The sequence below is a fragment of the Eupeodes corollae genome, chromosome 2 (assembly GCF_945859685.1).
Source record: "Eupeodes corollae chromosome 2, idEupCoro1.1, whole genome shotgun sequence".
Taxonomy (NCBI): domain Eukaryota; kingdom Metazoa; phylum Arthropoda; class Insecta; order Diptera; family Syrphidae; genus Eupeodes; species Eupeodes corollae.
In genome coordinates this window covers 77,627,050-77,642,338 of record NC_079148.1, presented here as the reverse complement: position 1 = coordinate 77,642,338, position 15,289 = coordinate 77,627,050, and the positions used below count along the sequence as shown (strand labels likewise).

Genomic DNA, 15,289 nt, shown 5'->3' with positions numbered 1-15,289 from the left:
CAAAACTATTTTTTGAATTTTCTATCAAATTCAAGGACAACTTGGCGGAAAACTTTCTGCCGACACCATCTTCGGCGTCCTTCGTCGTCGCCACAAGTTTATCAATTAATTTTTGAAGTTTTCTTTTACTTTCCTTTAAGAAAGGTATACTTTCAGTTTCATTTATTTGATTTTTATTATTGGAGAAAGTTAAAGCTACAGAAAAAAAGTTTGTAAAACATTTTTCTCAGGATAGATATAATGCTCCTTACCATTATTATTACCCCTACAAAAATTCACTTAATAACTCGAAGCTTCATACACGACTAACGGCACCAAAAGCCATCAAAACCTAATAAATAAAAAGTCCATTAGGACATCTCTTGTATCGTTATGACAATACGTTTTCCATAAAAATAATATTAGAACTCATCCAGAATCATATCGCACAAATCCAATGTCATACATCAGCATCAAACATTAAAATGAATATATACTTAACAGAAAATAGGCAAAAATATACATTTTTATTATTTGGTGGAGTGGAAAGTCAAATAAAATCCAGAGTGGGAAATTGAATTAAATTCGAATAAATTTCTACCAAAAACGACCAACGATGAGAAAATATGATACCTAATAAGACGATTATATTTCGCATAATAGCTTTTATGAGTATGTTCAATATTTTGATTATATGGAATAAAATATGGTAATTGTTTTTAAATGAACTTATTAAATTGCAATTACAAAATGAGGTATCATTGAATTTATGTACCCGTAGTCCAAAAAGTCTCCGTACAGCATCTTTCTTTTTGTTGATTCTGAGATAAAATATTTATTATAACAATATATTTAAAATAGGTTTTGAAAATCAAAATTAAATTTTTTTTTAAATTTTATAATAAGCTGAAGGTGGATACTAACTTTTTTCAATATTACCACTTTGGTTTTAAAATTTTTTCCTTGTACTTTTTTTCAGAAAAAAAACCGTTTGCTGTACGGAGACTTTCTGGACTATGCGTATATAATAAAATAACCTTTCTTATGTTTGAAAGTAATAAATAAGTCGGACACAAAATAATTTCAAAATTATATAAAAGATACATACAATTTCAACTAACATAATATACAGTATCCGTAACGTGTTGGTTTGAGAGTAGGGCTGTTTTGCTAGAGGTGTTGGGTTTAGTCCCCACCTGAGCTACCTTAATTTTGTATCAAGGGTACGTACTGCCTCTTACCAGGAATTGACAAATCTTCCAAGAGTAATTCTTGTCATGAAAAGTGCTCTTTTCAAATTAACCACACACAGAAATGGTTGAGAGTTGTAAGTCAATAGGTAGAAACTTTTATTTAAATAGGATATGCTTACACTTAATGGAACTTACTTTCATTTAATGTTGAGGTTAAAATTAATAAATGATACATGCTATGACCAAAATACTAAAGTCGGCTTTTGCAATACATGGTTACTTTTCCAAATTTTAAAGTGCACTCTTAATTTGATTATTGGTAGGACCTGAATCTTTATTTTAATTTCAAAATGAATGATTTTTTCAAACCGTTAGCTAAAATAAATAAATACAAATAAATAAGGTGGCGCAAAAGTCCGTTGAGAACTAGGGAGTAGTGGCTTACAACAAGAGTGGAAGGGAAATACAACCGAATCCGAACGGAAAATTTGAGAAATCACTTTTCATGGCATGAATTATTTTTGGAGTATTTTTCAATTTCTCCCAAGACGCACTACCTTTAGATAGCGCAGGCAGAAATTGAACCCAACACCATGACAGTTCATCGGACTCACCATCTTGCCAAGGATGAAACCATTAGATAGCATGATAGTGACATGAAATTTTGTAATTAATATACAACACATCAATTTTTGAATTTCCCTGAAATCCCCTTATTGGCTCCTAGTCAAAGAAAATTAAATACAAAAATGGGTATCCTTCAAAAATTTGTTGACAGTTTTGAACTTTTATTCAATCGTCCTTAACACTTTCTAAAAAATATACCTTCAATTTGGAGTGAATTGAAACAATTTAAGGGGCGTGAAAGTGCAATTTCATACAATTTAATTTTTGAGTGGGGAAATTAGTATTTGTGTGGGTTTTTAAGAAGTGTGCTTTTAAAGGGGAAACAAAACGCATATAATTTAATAGTAAAGCCAGCAATTAAGCTTTATTACAAAAAAAATTATGTTTCAAAAATGATTTTGGCCAAGTGACTGAAATAAATTCCAGCCAAGTAAAATGATTGTCGACCAATTTTTATAGCAATTGAAGTCGAGCATTCTTTTAAATCATCAAAAAGTCACTGTTTGGTGTGCACTATATGAAGAAGGAACCATTGATCCATATATTCTCTAGATTGATTTAATTTAACAATCATGATTAATAACTTTATCATGTCTTGCAGGATGTTCATGTATATGGCATTTCGTTAAAACAAGACGATGCTACAGGACCTAAAACCAATGAAATATTCAATTTTATTAAGGAAACTTTTGGTGAGCGCGTTATCTGGACATTTTTTAGTGGATCATTAATCCCCAATTTCATTTACTTCATTTCACATATCGAAGTAATTTATTAATGCAGATAAGCTTGAGATGATTGCTGCTTTGGAAATGAATGGCGCCATAAAATATAGCCAAGTGAAATATGGGAAAATTTTAAGAATTGAAAAAAAAGCTGGGATGCGACCCACATTGATAACTTCCCGTCCTATCCATCGATTTGTCTTGCTTAAAAGGATGAGATTTTTTAGTCTTTAACCAATTTTTACACATATTAGTAGCATTTCTTAAAAGTTTTTATTTCTTATATAAACAATTACAAATTGGTTGAATGAAATTAATTTGTAGTCAAAACCTTCTATTGTTTACGTGATATCGAGAACCGAACATCATTTTTACCAAATGTTCGTACTGTTTTTTGTAGATTTTATTTTTTTTTATGAACAAACTGTTGGATTTTTATCAAAAATTCACTGAATGTAGAAAACAATGTTTTATGTGAGAAAATTTTAACAAACTTTTAGAAATGCTCGTTTTAGGTTTTTATTTTTTGTGAAAAAAACTTTTAATTCGATTTTTCAAAAAAAAATTATCTAATGCGCAAAAAAATATTTCTCCTAAGATAAAACTAGATTTAAGCCAAAATCTCAAAGTTTTGAAAACATATTTAAGTCGAAAATCATATTTTACCTACTTTTGTTAATTATTTTGTTCATTCTTAATTTTTTATAAAAAAAACTAAGTTCGATTTTTCTCAAAATGGTACTCAATTTTGACAACAATATTTATTAAAAAATAAAATTAATTATAGCCAATGTCTCAAAATTTTGAAAAGTTATTTGAGTCGAAAGTCGAATTTTACTATTTTTTTAATTTTTTTAGGTTTTTATTTTTTGTAAAAAACTGTTAGTTAGAATCGAATGTTAAAAACATTATTTCTTGGTTTTTTAGGTTTTTATTTTTATATAAAAACTGTCAATTCTATATTTCTTAAAATTTTACCAAATGTTAAAAAGGTCATTTTTCGTTGCACAAAATTGTTTTGGAGAAGAAATCATTTCTTATTCGTAAAATTTTCGAGGTGAGACATTTTTTTTCAAAGTTATTGAATATCAACTGAATACCTTGTGCTCAAAATGCAATATAAAATCTATTATATGAAAATAATTTTAACATTGTTATATTTGAATAAAAAAACAATGGCGCAAAATTTAACACGATTTAGTAGATTTTTAAATCCATTTTTTGTAATTAACGATTTAAATCCCATATGACAACTTTACATTTAATCTTATAAGAGGAGTTGATGAAATAGATCAGTCAACAGTCGGGAATTCCAATTATTAGGTCCGTTTAAGAGTATGTACTTTGTTTATTTTCACGAACTGTCACTTTTTAGATATGTTTAGATGAACGTTTTTTAATCACCGGCAATTAGTAATTTACTAATCAGAACAGTTAAAATTTTGGACTCCCTTAGTAAATTGCTAAATATTAAGTAATCTGCTAACTAGTACATTTTTAAAAACTTAGCAATAAGCTCTTTAAAATTGTACGCTAATACCTTACCTTCGAAGTTTTATTGTGAAAAAAAATTGTTAAGGACACTTTTCTTATCAATATGTTTTTTTGTTTGTTTAGAACTGTTTACTGTTTGAAAAATAATAATGAAAACCACAAGACAATTTTAAATAGTTTTTGCCTTGGTTATTATACCAACCTTAGCGTACGTACCCTATCACTGGTGTTTAATTGCGATTCCATAGCATTAATATCGGACTTCAAGCGCAGCATTTGTGATTCGACTCGAGCATTCTCCCTTTGCAATTCTGAGATCTCTGCTTCAAGAGTTGTCAAATCTTCAGTACCGTTGGTGGTCACACTATTTTGAGGCATGGAATTGTTATTATTTGATGAGGCATTATTCGTCGATGCAGTGGAACTATTATTTGATGGTCCAGATGGAGTATTACCAGTTGTTGCTGCTGATGTTGATATATTACCGCCAACTGAGTTCATCATTATATCCATGCCTGAAATTAAAGAAAAAGAATATGTATTTTATTAAGCGATTAAACAAAGTCATAACAACACAAGCAATTCTAACACACAAACAAACTAAAAAAGTTAGAAGAATATTAAAATAGCCTGATGTCATGCTAAAACTTAAAACCCCTCCAACACCAGCACAAAAAAAAAAACATTAAAATTATTAAACTTTCAAACTGTCTCCATTTCGATTGATTTTAAGAATAAAGACATGACAAAGATATATCAAAATTGTAAAATAAGAGGGTTAAGACTCTTAAGACTTTTTGTACAGCAAAATCCTCATTTAATTTGAAAATAACGAAGTTCAATTTTAAAGAGGGATGAAAAATATCATCGAAATCAAAATCAAGGGTCGTTGTTAACCTTATTCACAGCATAGAGATATGAAAAGTGTTCATATTTAATTATTCATTCAAAAAGTAACATCAGTTGGTTCCAAAATAGAGAAAATGTTTAATATTGTAAGCCTTTTATTTTTTGTGTTCTAACAAATCAATTACTTTAATTGAATTATTTCCAAAAATGATTTCCAAACCCATGTAGGTACAGATTTTTAGAGCAACAGTCCTTGTTCAAAAATACGAGTCTTTTTCATAAATCCTTAAAAAATCAGACAATTTTCAAAAAAATATTTGCTAACCATTTATGTTACTTTCATTTAATTTTCCAAGAAAAACATTCTACAAAACAAAAACACAAGAAGGTGTGTGATATAGCATTAAAATTGCATAAATCAAAATGTTAAAAATAAGAAAAAAAAATTAAACCATGAAAAAATGTTTCTTCCGAAATCCCTCTGTAATCCATCAATCAATCTCGATTTTATTCAAACTGTTTTTTCTTTCTATTTAAAAATTCCCATCAATATTGATAGAACACAGAGGTAAAAGAAATACTCCAAAATAAATCAGTAAAATTAATATTAGTGTACCAAAGAAAGTGTCTGCCAATATGCTCTGTAAAACGACACAATTGGTAGGTAATATTTTAAAATCAATGTTTTAAAGGTAAACCGCTGACTAAGAGCACTTGATTAATCAATTTTACTGCGCGGGTTGTTATTTGACATTTCTACATAGGATTTTCAACCCCTAATGCTGCTCCAGCCTCGACAAAAAGCCACCAGCAGACACCATACCACCGTCATAGCCATCACACTGACAAACGCAAATAAACCATTAAAACTTCCTTCAAAACATTGAGTAATAAATTATTTGCCCAGCAGCAATTGGCTTGCCATCAGTTGCCATTCAAAGATTTTAGGAATCCAAATTCGAGAATTCTCGAAGCACGATGGATGAGTTTTCACTTTTCGTCTAGATGTGACTGCTTTTCCAAGGCAGTGAGTGGGTCGAAATGGGACAGTGACGGATATCGGTTAAGTGCGCTCGGATGGAGCACAAATGATTTCCAAATTAAATAAGGTATTTGCAGTTTTCCTTGAAAGAAAGTTCGCTCTGTCTATCAACCTACAGTTTGGTGGAAATTGAAATATAAGGGATGTTCGTTGGATTTGATTTTCATTATTTTGCTGGCAGGATGTGACAATGAATTAAAGATTTTATAAGGAGTACATTATTTTCAAAATAGCCATTTTCTTGATACCTCTTTCACTCTACACCCAATACCATCACTTAAAGCTTAGCCACCTGAGGCGGTTTATAAAATAAAGGGATGATGGCTATCATCTATACTTTTGATGCTGGTCGATAGAAGAATATTTAAACAAAAAGGATATTGCCCGAAATTTGTTTTGTACTTTTAATTTAATTATGAAAAATATTTTCTCCTTCGATTTTCTTTTGTTGTCTGAAGAAAAGCTGCGAGATAATCCAAAATAAAAACTCACTCTTTCTCGCAAACAGATAGATAATGGCGAAATAACTTCAGGCTATTGAATGGAATTAATCGATTTTTGGATCATCCTAAGTACAAAAGAGAACTGTAGGATTTCTGTTTCCAATCAAAAGGAAACAAGTCGGATTAAAAATAGAGCTCATGCCGTAGAAGGCTCTTACTTATGTGACTGTGGTCTCGATTTTGAAACAAGCTTTGCCTATAGATCTATGCAACTTTTATTTTTCAATAATTAAATAATAATAATAATTAATTGTGTTTATTTCACCTGTTTTTTGTATTTTTTTAAATCAAATTTTAAGAAAAACTTATATTTCAAAACTCTCTAACAACTAGTGCTGTCGTTCAGACATTTGTCTTTTTTTTTTTTTTGATCAACAAACAAAGCAATATTTTTTCAATTATTAAAATATCCTTCATTCGAATCGCGCCTTTAAATTTTTCTATCACATCGGATTTTTAAAATACGTCCTTTAAAAATGTTAAAAACAACCAAAAACGGTGTTTAACTCAAATTTGTCTTAACAGTTAATTATATCATGTTTTTGCAAGTACAAATTTGTATCTTCTAGATAGAATTTAAATCATTTAAGCATCTTACGTAGTTTCTTGAAATTATCTACAGCTATGAGTACTCATTTGACTGAATATGAAGTTTTGACAAAACCTTGAATTTGATACTTCATATAGTAGTTTTTGAAAATATTTTTTTAAATGCGGAGTTTTAAAAATAGCCGTTTTCAGCATTATTTTTCTATTTTTGTTGGAGAAAAGGATTATAGAATTAAAAAACCATCATGGAATTTATTGTAAAAAGGTACTTCATAAATTTAGCCTCAAAAGTCCTTATTTACGCGTTTTCTCGAAAAAGTTGTTTATCAAAACCCTGTCTTCATATATTTTTTGCAAATTGGATTTGAATCAAGGCTGTCAAAAGCCATTCAAAAAGTGTAATTTTATTGTGCAACAGTGTAAAATTGCTGTAAACAAATCCTTTTGCAACGCCGACACTCTTTGCAAACAAACATCTCAATAAAATGAATTAATTTAAATTAAAAAACAAAAATAATTAATTAAATATTTAAGAAATTCTCTAGGCCATGCTTATATGTTTTTATACATAAAATTAACTAACATAAATCTTGTTTGTGTGTGTGCCAATAACAATATCTAAACCGTACTATTTAATAAGAGTGAATACAAAATAATGAATTTAAAAAATATATACGTTTTTCTTTTTTGAAAATTTCTTAAAAATAAAAACAAAATTAAATATTTTGATCTTACCTGTATAAAAATCTGGTAGATTTTTGTTTTGATTAATTTTAGAGAAGATATTCGGCGCCGATACAAAACGTCGCATAATCTGAATAAAATAAATAAATAGGAAAACAAATTAAGAAAAACCAGAGGTAATAAGGAATTTTCTTTTTTGTATTTTTGGTTGTTTTTCTTTTTTTTTTGGTAAGATTGTTTTTAGTTTTAAGTGTTATTAGCACACACACGAACACATAGAATGCGAAAAATAAAATCAATAACAACAACAAAAAACAACATTCAAAGCAAAAATTATAAAATCATAAATGAAAATAATAAATAGGCTTATTAAAAAGTAAGAATACAAGTACGTACATATGTATATGGAAGTAAAAGCTTTTAATAACCTGAGTATCCTTTGGGATAGACCATGGTGACCTCATCGAACTTCGGCTTCTTGATTCCTTGCGCTGCCGTCGGACAACCTGAAAGTGACCGATGCGTTAGAAAAGTCCCATTTATATGTCCGGTGCCATCACAACCCGGAGTGGGGCAATTCACACCATCAAATTTCATAGCAGTTGCGGCTGCAACAGCTGCCTTATGCTGCTCCACCGTACCTCCATTCTCCAGGACCCTCAATTTGTTACGATTTGCTATCGGACATCCGGATGCACTGCACAGGCACAAACATGGAACAAACACAATACAAATACAATTATGGTAATTAAAATCAAATAAACCTTAATCCAAGGACTTATGTTACTCGTAGGTATATGCATTACCTTCTGTGGGAAAGGAACTTCCCTGTTGAATGTCCAGAACCATCACACCCAGGTATAGGACATCTGAAAATAAACAAAGTGTTTCATATTCTCCAAAAAATTCGCATATGCATTTGTATAGAAATAATTAAATAATTACATCCACAATAGAAAAGCAAATAAGTAGGACTTAACAAAGGATGTTTAAAAATCAAAATATCAGCGTACCTCAAGGGTTCAGAATCCTGACCATCACGTGGTTTGCTCTTCGGTTTATTCGCACGAGGACATCCTGACAGACTGCGATGCGATGAGTAGTTTCCGGTTACGTGACCAGAACCATCACAACCCGGTGTCGGACATTTAAGTTCTTGTGAATGGGATTGCAGATGATTCCTATCCGTACGTGGGCAACCCGTTAAGCTGTAATTTAGCATTGTTTTCGAAGATAAGCAAAGTTAAATTTTAATTTTAAAATTTGTAGAGTGTTTTTTGTTGCCCTTGAAATAAAATATTGGGTAGGAAAAACAAAAAAAATCAATTAAACCCAACTTTCAATTTATAATCGTCACCGTTCGTTGTCGTCGTTACGTTCAGGACTTCTTTATACTGTGACATTCCCCATTTACAGGGAAGATAAAGTTGTATTGACTTTTTACTCAGCCACTGCACATCCTGATTATGCTAATCTTTCTACATATAAAATAGGTCCTTACAATAACATAGTATGTGTAGTTTGGGTATGTAAAAATGTTTAATGGAATAATTTTTGGTAAATAAATGCTAAGCAGGAAAAATTCCTAACTTTGCAGACACAAATGACTGTACAGTGTACGACATACCATATAAGTATGAGAAGGCACATCCTGTAAAATTGTACCGTTGTGGAAAAGACGGATTCAAAAAACTTAAAACTCCCCATAAAACAGAGCAAAGAAATTATTTGAAAAAGGCACAAAAAAGGACAAGATTACAAGAGGTAAGAGCGTATATACATATTTTGTTTGAATTTCTTATTTTATTTGTTACATATGAAAATGAAAGATTTCGTTTTTTTTCCTGATATGTGCATACATTATTAAATATATTTTCTTCCTTTGTATATAATTTGACACAACATGGCCTTATTTTGGGAGCATTTATTAACATACATAACAAATGAAGAGCTTGTATCCTTAATTTGGTAGTAGGAAATCTTTATGATTTTTGTTTATATTGTATTCATATGCAAATTAAGGGACGTGTATGTCCTTGGGGGTTAATTTCTTAGTATATCTTCATTATATTGTGATAACTCGTGTAGCAAAGTGCGGAATGCGGAAAATGATTTTTTTTCAAAATGTTTTCAGTTGATGTACTGACTTGGCGATGCTAGAAACGGACACTTGCTCAGGTGAGGTTCCAAGAATTCAGCTAAGGGGAAGTGAAAAATGAAGGGGGATGAAAAATTAAACAAACGTTTTTAAAAACCCTCGTTCATCATAGTATGTTGACAGAAGGAATACAGTTAATTTTATGAAATTTTTCCACAAAATTGTGAAATTGTGGACAAAATGAACCAAAAATTTATAAATATATACTACAATCATCTCACAAAAAGGGAAGTGTCCAGTATAACTATCAATAAAATGCTAGAACTTTTTTTCATTTACATTTTAAACATTTTAATGACATATAATTTTTACTGAACAGAATTCCATTTCGTTTTATAAATTGCATTCCAATTGTGTACTATACAAAAAAGGTGATGAGATGCGTCCCACACTGATAACTTCCCATCAGAAATATTGATTATAAAGTTTTGTGGGAGATACAAAAAACGTAAGTCAATATTTTTCTTTGTTTTCCTAATACTTTAGTCGAAACTTATTTCTTGTGAGTTTTTTGCGGTTTGTGTAGATTTTCGTGTTTTATAAAAAAAAATTAATTGATTATTTTCTTAAAATTAAATTAAAAGTCAGTAACAATATTGTGAATATGATAAAATACGTTTAATTTCAATATCTGTTCGTGTTCCCGATATTTTCTATCGAAATCAATTTTAACCAATTTAAGTAGCATTTTTAAAGTCTTTATTTCTAATATAAAAAAATATAGATTTGATTTTCCAAGACCAAAATCTTACGACTGCAACAAATTTTAGTAATTACTTTGGATGTAACTTCATTATTTGTTTCTAAAATAATCGAGGTGACAATTATTTCTTTTTCAGTTTTTTTTTTTTTATTAAAAAAACATAATTGGGTTTAATATAAAATTTTAATCATTTAGTACCTACCACTTTTTCAATTTTGTATACTAAAAAAACTTAAATTTTCCGAAAATCCTTTTTGTATCTTTTTGTGGTATTTCCTATGAAATAATTTTTTTTGAAATCGATATCTTTACTGGTTCTTAAGATATAGATCAAGAAAAATGATATCCCAAACGTACGAAAAACGTTTGAACTTATGCACATACCGAATTCTCTCTAAAAATCGTTGATTTAAATTTTTTTTTCAAAATGTCGAGAAATATTAATTTTAATTTTTAATTCGACAAAACTGATTACAATATCTACCTAGGGAAAGTTAAAAATTGAGTGCGAGGATCCTGGTAATGTAATACCATTTATTTGAAGTCGTGTCCTTACAGCTAAAAATGTTCATCAATAACATAGTTTAGAACTCGGCTGTTTCAATTTTTACAAGTGAATTTTACTGATAGCTATTTCTGGCCCCTTACAACCCATTATGTTGATTGCAGTGCTCTTAAATTAAAAAGGTTATTAAAGATCTCCCCTACTTAAAAAGTGAACGCTGTGCTGTGGCCCCATCTAGTTGGAACCAGACTTCTTCGTGGTTCCTAGTTTACCGATTTATCTTTGGTTGGAGGAAGGTCTCAATCATGTGACAGTAGCGATCTGCATTAACTGTAACTTTTTGCCTATTTTCTTCGAAAAAATACGGAAGTACTGATATATTTCTCTACGAACCCTATATTATATATTTTTTTCGAACCCTATATTATATCTGCTCGCTTGAATCTTAAATTCTTGTTTTTAAAAAATTGCTACATGTTAGATTTGAAAGTTGTTCCTCTTAAACAAAATTTAAAAAGCACAAAATTCTTTAAAAATAAAATAAAATAGAAAAACATCTTCAGAAGACTGCACAACATTTCAGGAATTAATATTTTAATAATATCATCTTAAATATCAGCATTAGACCAATTCATAATAAATAATTCCTTCTACTTTCAATTTAAAATTAAGGGACATTAACGACAATTTACCTTGAATCAAAGTAAAGGGTTTGTCTGTCATCGTCGTCTTTAACCCGCATATAAAGTATAGCATGCATATGTGTTGTGTTTTTGGAAATTGTGTCTATACAACCCCACATTAATGGTTCACTATTTAACTTCTGAGGATAACCTTCGTTAAGATTTCACCTTTCAACCCTTGTTCGCCTTCTAATGAAAACCTTTATGTTTTCCACAGATATCTTTATACTAACGTATATGTATGTATATTGTATAAAGCATAACCAATTTCGGTCCATATCGAGAATGGGTACACATAAAATTCTCCATTAACAAAATCATTGCCAGTACTTAGACATCCGCCAGGCACATCTCTTCTTTCTCTAAAATCTGTATCTATATAGAAATATGACCACCCCCACCCAAAATCAAAAATATGTACACATGCGAAAACTTCTAAAAAGATAAGAGTCTTGAGATTACCCTTTTTCGGTTATTAAAATAATTAGGTGCTTTATGAGTCTGCCGTTCATTTCTACATTCGACATAGGTATATATATGTATGTGTATGCAATTCTTCTATATCCTTACCAACTTTGGAAAGAAAAACTAAATTTTATAATTTATGGTCCTCATTCTTGGTTCCTCTTCCATATATGTACCTACAGTCATGTTGTTCTTAAATGGAATTCATATCTGTAGTTTTGCCATAGGGTGCATTTTCCTGAACAGGATCAGAGTACCACAGAATGTTTCAATGGTAATTAGCATCATTCCCCAAAAGTGTATTTTATCATCATTATCATCATATGGAGAAGAAGCACATCTTGCAATTTACTTCTTTTAAGGAGCTTTTGAAGTACCTAGATCTGAGAAGAAGTCAATTCGAGTGCTGCAGTTGAAGTCAAGGTGTATTTTTATGAACCTTTCTTACCTAAGTAGAAATCTTGATGCATCAGGAAAAAAGGTTGTGACATGAGGCAAGGCCCTTATTAAAAGTTTTGTCTCAATCTTTTAATCTGCATTGATATTTTGAAAAAGTATCAAAAGAAACAAAAGGGCTAATCTTTTCAACCATACTTCGCAAGTAGGAGTATATATAGGCAAGTATAACTATGAGTATCTGGCTCGTGTAGATAAGCTATAAGGTAGTGATTTGGTATACTTAATCTATGTGGTGTGCCCACTATACCAATTCCAAAGCCGTTTTCTCTCGGGATGAATATACCTAAAAGAGCAATGAGATTCTAAAAGAATAACGAAGGGTTTGGTTGAGGGTTTTCAATTAAAAAGTCTACTTTTGCTTCATTGAAGAAGCGAAAAGAGATAACGAGCAACTCTGATGATGTAAAAGTATATACGTGTTATAGAATATAGACTCTCGCCAAAAAATCTGAAAATCCTTTTGAAGGTAATCTTCTATATACTCCAAACTTAAACTTTAAAGCTGTTTCATGATAAAATTTATATTAAATCTCCTTTTTATTTTAGAAAACCTTATTGATTGATAATAATAATCCGATTTAAATTGATTTCACAGCTTTGGTCAATTTCCTGACTGGACCATAGTTTCACTTTTACATAGATTATTCATATTTAGGTATAATGTTGTGGAAAAAAACTTTTAATATTAATTTATCATTTAAAAACTTTGTGGACCATTCATTTTGTCTATTTAAACAAAAAGAAGATGAAGAAGTTTTAAAATAAAAGGTCTAATAAAAGAAACTTCTGAAACAAACGGCACTATAGCCAAATCTTTCCACTTATACAAAACGTTATCATAGATGACTCTCAGTAGTAAAGTAAATACTCGGGACTTGAATTTCTTCCATTTGTGTAAATTATATCAAAGGAAACTCAATAACTCAATATTTTAGAGGACATAAACACAAATAAATTAAATCCAATGCAGTGCTTCTTTTTAAAATTTTAAATAAGAAACTATAACATTTAAAATTTTGTTTGAAAAACTTCGGGTTCTAAAGAAGTTGTTTTTAAGAATTATTAATACATAGAAGTTTCTGGCTTTCAGCAAACCTGAAATTTTAAACGGTTATAGTGTAGCCTTCTTTTAAATTCTTAAATCATATTTTAGAAAACAGCTCCTACCTATTTAACTGGTGTACATTACCTACCTGTACAATATAAAAGCTTTTGTTCCAGTTAATTTTGATGGCCCGTTTATAAAGATGAGTGTCAAAAACTATAGCGGAAGTAGTCGTCTCACACCAAAAGTTCCTTGACAAAATGTGTTGTCTTTAAGACCACTATGGGTGGGGAAAAGATAACAATACTTTACCATGGTTGCCAAAGACCTTACTGATGTCTTTGATAGTCTTATAGATTATAGTCAAACATGAACACAATCTATAGTAGGAGTAGGAGGAGGTTTGTTTTTATAGAGTTTGAGTGTCCATAGATTAATATATTTATATATATATTAATATATTTCAAACGGAAAAAACAGCAACAAGTCAAATACTTTATTTTATAAACTATTTCTATTTATTCAATACAAATAATTTTGTGTCTGGTTCTAAGAACTTGATCGGTTTCCAAGCAGTACTTTGATATTTGGAGTTTATTTTATGTAACTGTCATTGGTAAGTAAATTAAAGTAAAATAAGAAAATGATGGAAACAGTCTTATAAGACAGAAGTAAAAACAAGAAACTAAAATAAAGTGAATAAAAACCGATACTTCAATCCGAAAAATATTAAAATCTATGAACGAATATTAAAGCAAAAGGTGGAGAAAACTAATTGAGAACCAAGCAGTTTTAAGTTAATCGATATTGAAACGAAACCAATGACTCTATTCTTCTTTTGGGCCGTGACCGGTCCAATTTTGGCTTTTAGAAAAAGTATGTTAAAACATATTGCCTGTATTCGATAAAAAATGGTTTTAAAAACCAGAAGTTGTTTGAAGCTATTAATTCAATTTTGCTGTTGCTTACGATAATTGTGAGAAAGAAAAATCGATTTGTTTGAATAATTTTCCATTTTCCTCGTAATAGTAAGATATTATAACTTGCATCAGCACCTTAAACCTATATAAGCTATATGTGTTCAAAAATTATCCAAGTCGTGCATGACTAATACAATATAGAAGGAATCAAAAAATAAATAAAACCCATAACGCAAGTAGAAACCTCTATTCCGAATCCTGGATACACCCTAGACACCACATGCACCGCATACCAAACTAATTATGCCCGTAGAATTGTTATATCCATATCAGCGCAGGTATACCCATATGCGGTACAGGTATTGGTAATGAATATTCTTTTCACGAACATAAATCCCATACCCAAAACAGATCTCAGACTTACCCGTCCTTTGTTTTATCATGCTGTGGTATATGCTGTGGTGGTGGCATTGAATAACAAGACGCCGGACTAGGAGAGTAACCACCCGAAACTGGTGTCGGATATCCGCCGGGACCAACAGCAGTTGCATACGGATTACTACATTGATATGCCGCAGCTCCATATCCATGATAACCGGCTGGAGGATAATCGGATTGCACAACCATTCCATATCCAGGATGAGGACTGTAACCTAAAAATACAAAATAAAAGTCGAAGAGTTGTATTAAAATTGAATTCACATAA

General features: G+C 30.3%; 1 protein-coding gene across 12 annotated transcripts in view; it reads right to left on the bottom strand.

Annotated features, from left to right (window-relative positions):
- LOC129946683 (probable serine/threonine-protein kinase DDB_G0282963) overlaps positions 1-15,289 on the bottom strand; it is a 38,833-nt gene that overhangs the window by 12,237 nt on the left and 11,307 nt on the right. For 5 of the 12 annotated variants that reach the window (XM_056056944.1, XM_056056945.1, XM_056056950.1 and 2 more), the window contains 6 exons: positions 15,008-15,236; positions 8,659-8,853; positions 8,452-8,514; positions 8,209-8,342; positions 8,074-8,151; positions 4,235-4,533 (listed from right to left, as the gene is read on the bottom strand). In XM_056056944.1, coding sequence (XP_055912919.1) covers positions 4,235-4,533; positions 8,074-8,151; positions 8,209-8,342; positions 8,452-8,514; positions 8,659-8,853; positions 15,008-15,236 — 998 coding nt within the window. Of the gene's footprint in view, positions 1-4,220; positions 4,534-7,696; positions 7,776-8,073; positions 8,152-8,208; positions 8,343-8,451; positions 8,515-8,658; positions 8,854-15,007; positions 15,237-15,289 lie in introns of those variants that run through there. The other 7 variants (XM_056056952.1, XM_056056956.1, XM_056056955.1 and 4 more) reach the window with 6 other exon arrangements.